General features: G+C 38.3%; 1 protein-coding gene across 1 annotated transcript; it reads left to right on the forward strand.

Annotated features, from left to right (window-relative positions):
* The first annotated feature begins 1387 nt into the window (after positions 1-1387).
* Positions 1388-4452, forward strand: LOC115154036 (CREB/ATF bZIP transcription factor). Its single transcript, XM_029699832.1, has 4 exons — positions 1388-1611; positions 2366-3220; positions 3424-3499; positions 3980-4452. The coding sequence occupies exons 2-4, from the start codon at positions 2415-2417 to the stop codon at positions 4058-4060; spliced, it is 963 nt and encodes a 320-aa protein (XP_029555692.1). The 5' UTR covers positions 1388-1611; positions 2366-2414; the 3' UTR covers positions 4061-4452.
* The last annotated feature ends 413 nt before the right edge of the window (positions 4453-4865 follow it).

The following is a 4865-nucleotide window of genomic DNA, read 5'->3' on the forward strand; positions in this document are numbered from 1 at the left end:
TTCTGTGTGAATTCAATAGTAATGGTTGTACACAAAGGATGACATTTTTCGCCAGCAATTGGCAGGAAGCAATGAGAAAAATAACCACAGCATTTGAAATGGACCGGAAGTTGGATTTCCAAGAGAATGCAAAAAGAGCCATGATCCTATGGGGAATTTGGGACAGTTTTTAAAAAAATGCTCCAGAATAATAAATAATAATATATTGCTGTTATTGGCAGAGAGGTTTGGAACTCTCTTATTGGTCTATTAACTAATTTACCGCAAGACCCAAACTCCATCACACCATACCATAACAGGCTGAAATGTCAGGCGGTCATTTCAAACAGCTCACTAAAGGGGCATTATCATAATTTTCACAGTATCACGTTTTTGACTGCACAGAGGTCACTTGTCTTATGTACATTGAGACCTTTTTAGAGTGGTCTTTTGGGCATCTGGTGATATAGATCTCTCTCGCATCGTCTTATTCAGTCTGACGAATCTGGCTACAATTCATCCAGGGATGATCAGATCTGCCTTGCGCATATTAGAGCAGTAGAAAGGGAGAAGGTGGAAGGGAGGCGCGAAATGCTGAGGGTCTAAGATGCTACAGCGGCAGAATTTCAGCCACGTGTGGGCCACCCTGTGAACCAGGCGCGAATGGAGTCCAAGTGGTATACAATTTGATATATTGAAATAAGATATTTATTTTCAATATGTAGCCCTGCTAGCAGGCTCAAACCTTCATAATGGGACCCCTGGTGTGCAAATGCGACCCTTTTTATAATGCGACCCTTTTTATAGACTCACGCTAGACCCCGTGGGAAAGATCGCCTTCCCTTACTCAGACGTTGCGTGTATCAACCAATGGTTGCAGCACCGACTGACATATACTGCTATAACATATGACGGGGTTCGCTGAGAAGTAAAATACCTATCCATGCGTTGTAAGATTTGGCAGACGTCAGCAACGCCTGGGCAGAGGAACTGATTTCCCTCCCAAATATAAAGAAATGGAGGCTTGTTGAATTTATGTCAAATTTATTGCAATTGTAAAAAAAAGAAATGTAAATAGATCACAGTGACGTTTCACAAAGAGTTTTCATAGTATATGATTATTAGTGATGTTTTTCCGCCTCGTCACTAGTTACCATAGCCACAAAGTCATAAACCCCGCCTATGTCTACAATTTATCTTTATCAGATTTTAAACCTAACCACAATGCTAACATTATGTCTAACCCTAACCGTAAATTAAAGTAAGAGCAAAAAGCAAATGTTTGTTCTCATATATATATATATATATATATATATATATATATATTTTTTTTTACAATATAGCCGTTTTACTTTGTGGCTGTGGTAGCTAGGGAAAACCATTTCCGCGGGTTGAGTCGCCATTTTGACTTTGTGGCTGTGGTAACCAGTGAAAACCATTTCCGCGGGTTGAGTTGCCATTTTTTACGTCCTTTGTACGTTTGGAAGTTCTCTCCGCTAGTCAGCAAATAGTTGTTTTCGGGATTAGACACATTTACAGACTGTCAAACGAGATCAAATCTTTTCCTTCGAGAAGCTGAATAATATTACGAACAAATAGCTACAATCTGATCCAGTTAAAGCTTCACGGACGGTAAGTGTGGTTACTTCAAAAATGCTTTGTCATTTTGTTTGTTCGCAATGGCCTTCCAACTAGCTAATAATATTATAACTAACTAGCGTTAAATAAAAAAATAACAACGTTGACGTTGTTAAAAACACAAACTAGTTAACAAAATATCAATGTGAGTACTTATAACATGTTCCAAAAAACGGAAAGATTACATGGTAACTAATGTTAGCTAGTTAGGCCTAATGTAACGGCCGTCTTGCTCAGACAACATTATGGCACCTAAATGAGCTAGCTAACGTTAGATACAGCCCGCCTTGAACAACTGCATTAACTAGAAATGTTAGTCTATATTAGTCTTTCATTTCTCGAGAAAGATCCACACAATTAATATTTTGGCAATTGAATGCTCATGATGTTTGGCTTTGGAATTTCCATGAAAAAGCTCTAAAATCACGTTTACATGAAAAAATAAATCGAAACCCGTGATTATTTAATAAATGATCTAACCGAAATGGAACAACTCAAAAAGCACTAATCGCTCAGCGCTACTGATTAACGTTATATTTGGTAAAGGAAACGTGTATGGCCTCATGACTTTAGGCCCTTCAAAATGGGGGTTGAGGTAATGGACAGAGAATCTGAAGGATAGCTAGGCCTAATTTAACATCACTCACTGAAGCACAGGACACAATATTCATGTCTAGGGGGCAGAAACCCAATATATTCATTAAACAGACTTAATTTACTAATCAATGTTCTTGTTGTATTCTCACAGATAATCTGAGTGGGAATAAATTGGTGGTGTCCCTCATCAAAAGCTAAAAATGATCACCAGACGAAGGGGTCGTTCAGACAACACCGATGTGGAGGTGCACTCTTCAACTTGTCCTTTTGATGTTGAAGTCACTGACTTTGTTGAAATGATAGAAAATGTTAAAACGAGTCCCTCTGAAGAAATTAGGTCAGAGAATGGGGATAGTAAAGTTGGATTAGAGCTGGATGATTTATTTGGAATCGACAAGTTAAGCTGGACATTTGAGAAGGATGCGGTCTTCCCTCTTTTCGACATTGGATTGACCGAATTAGGTGTGGGTGACACAACAGATCAAGATTTTTGGATTGGCACATCCAGGACCCCATCGCCCGAAGGAGTGTCTGCTGTTCAGAAAAGGAAGGGGAGAGATGACCCGTCTGGGAACATGATCAACAAAAACGCTGTCGCTGCGCGAATTAATCGTCTGAAAAAGAAGGAATACGTGAACGGGCTGGAAAATAAAGTCGGGTCTCTGTCGTCAGAAAACCGCATACTCAAACAGGAAAACGTCCAATTGAATAAGAGGGTAGAAGAGTTGGAAGATGAGACGAGGTACCTGAGAGCTGTGTTGGCCAACGAGAGCATGTTAGCCCAGCTGTTGTCAAGGCTGAGCGGTGTGAACGGCATGAAATTATCTTCCTCGCTTTTCCAGGGGTCCAACAAGAATGATGACCACGATTATGCCTTGCCCCGGAAACGTGTGAAGGTGGAGGAAAAGGAGACCTCTGGTGGCGTCTGTCTGCACGTGGACAAGAACAACGTCTCAGTGGAGTTCTGCACTAAGTGTGCAGAGAGTGCAAGCGCATCACTCAAAATGTAGGGTCAAGTACTTTTATCTGTTTTCAGATGTTGAGACTGAACCTGATTAACTTCAGTGTAATGAACGTCAGGGGAATCTATGAACACTGTTAAAACTATTTGAGATCATTACTTAATTAAGAAATGTTGAATGATTGAGCATGTATAAAAAATCTTACCAATGATTTAAGTACACGTTACTCGTTAAACCTTGTTGCCAGTTTTCTTCTAGGTGATGATTGTTCTACCATGCTGGATGAATGGGTTACAGAACGTCCCTGTCTGCTTGGCTCCATGGTAAGGATCTCAGATGAAGAAAAGCTGATGATTTGATAAATTCTAAGATGTTTTTCAAGTTGTATTCCTCTTAGCATACACCAAAGGCTTTTACACTAACATTAAGTTTACACTGGAACATATCTTTCCATCTTAGTTTGAATTACTTTTCTTTTAAGTTCTATGCAGTAAGCGTTTAACCTGTAAATATTAAATCAAACTGATTTCCCTCCCAAATATAAAGAAATGGGGGCTGTTGAATTTGTCAAGTTTATTGGAATTGTAAAAAAAAATAATTGTAAATCGATTACAGTGACGTTTCACAAAGAGTTTATTAGTATATGATTATTAGTTCATATTGGCTCTCAAACCAGAATGGGTAAAAACAACAACATATAATTGCTTAGCATGGTTTGGTTAGAACTAGTCTTTTTGTGAAACGTCACTATTCTGCTGAAGGATGTTTTCATTTAGCGCCCCTATTTTTCTTTATTGCTAAAGTGGATTCTGCTGTTCGGGAAGCTGAAGAGGCGGGACCCGCTGCTGCCAACTTGGCCTGGTATTTTTTTAAAGGTAGTATAACAAAGGGTGTAAGTGACTACATTTAACCAGTATCCCATAACACCTTCTTTGTAAAAAAAAATAGTGAATTTAGAATATATTGTGGATGACAAGTGTTCCACTACCTATTGCATTGACAATATTACAGGTCCTGTAACGGTTTGTTCACAAGTTTAACCTGACTTGTTGACACATTGGTATGTAACCCAGTTGTTTATAAAAACTAGTTATCTCTTGTTATCGATGTGATCCTGATAGAAATGGACATCACCAATTTTGTATAAAGTGACAATGTTAAAGAATGTTATGTAAAATACAAAGATGTTGTGGCAACTTTTTTTTCTAAATGAGAGAACAATGTTTCAGGAACATGGATATGATTAAATGATTGACAATAAATCTTATTTTGGTTATACACGTTTCAGTTATATATTTTACCTTGAATGTGACCCAATGTATTTGATATTAACACATCTCTTTTTCTCTTTTCAAACAGCAAGCTCTTTCTGCAGACATGTCTATCAATTCCTCAACAAAATGGAAAAATGTGGTAATGGTTTGTGAGGCCTCATTTCAGTGGAGAGTTCAAAGCATACTCTATGTGCATATGCCTACTAGTCCGATGTACTTGTTTTTTAACAATGGTGCTGCATTTTGTTTTAAAGTGATATTTCACTAAAATCAGCTTCAGGTGTTTTCAGACTTCAAAATTGGTCTAATGAATAAGTTCATGTCCCACCCCACCACCTGTATATCCAGCTATATGCCTCAATCCCAAATGAATCCCCCCCAAAAATACAGGTTCTGATCAAAGTTATGCACATTA

The sequence above is a fragment of the Salmo trutta genome, chromosome 19 (genome assembly GCF_901001165.1).
Source record: "Salmo trutta chromosome 19, fSalTru1.1, whole genome shotgun sequence".
NCBI classification, from domain to species: Eukaryota; Metazoa; Chordata; class Actinopteri; order Salmoniformes; family Salmonidae; genus Salmo; species Salmo trutta.

Bases quoted from the DNA above. Each gene is read 5' to 3' on its own strand.
- LOC115154036 (XM_029699832.1), top strand. From the start codon at position 2,415: ATGATCACCAGACGAAGGGGTCGTTCAGACAACACCGATGTGGAGGTG. The intron at 3,221-3,423 runs GTAGGGTCAAGT...CCTTGTTGCCAG, and splicing joins GCAAGCGCATCACTCAAAAT to TTTTCTTCTAGGTGATGATT. The intron at 3,500-3,979 runs GTAAGGATCTCA...TTATTGCTAAAG, and splicing joins CCTGTCTGCTTGGCTCCATG to TGGATTCTGCTGTTCGGGAA.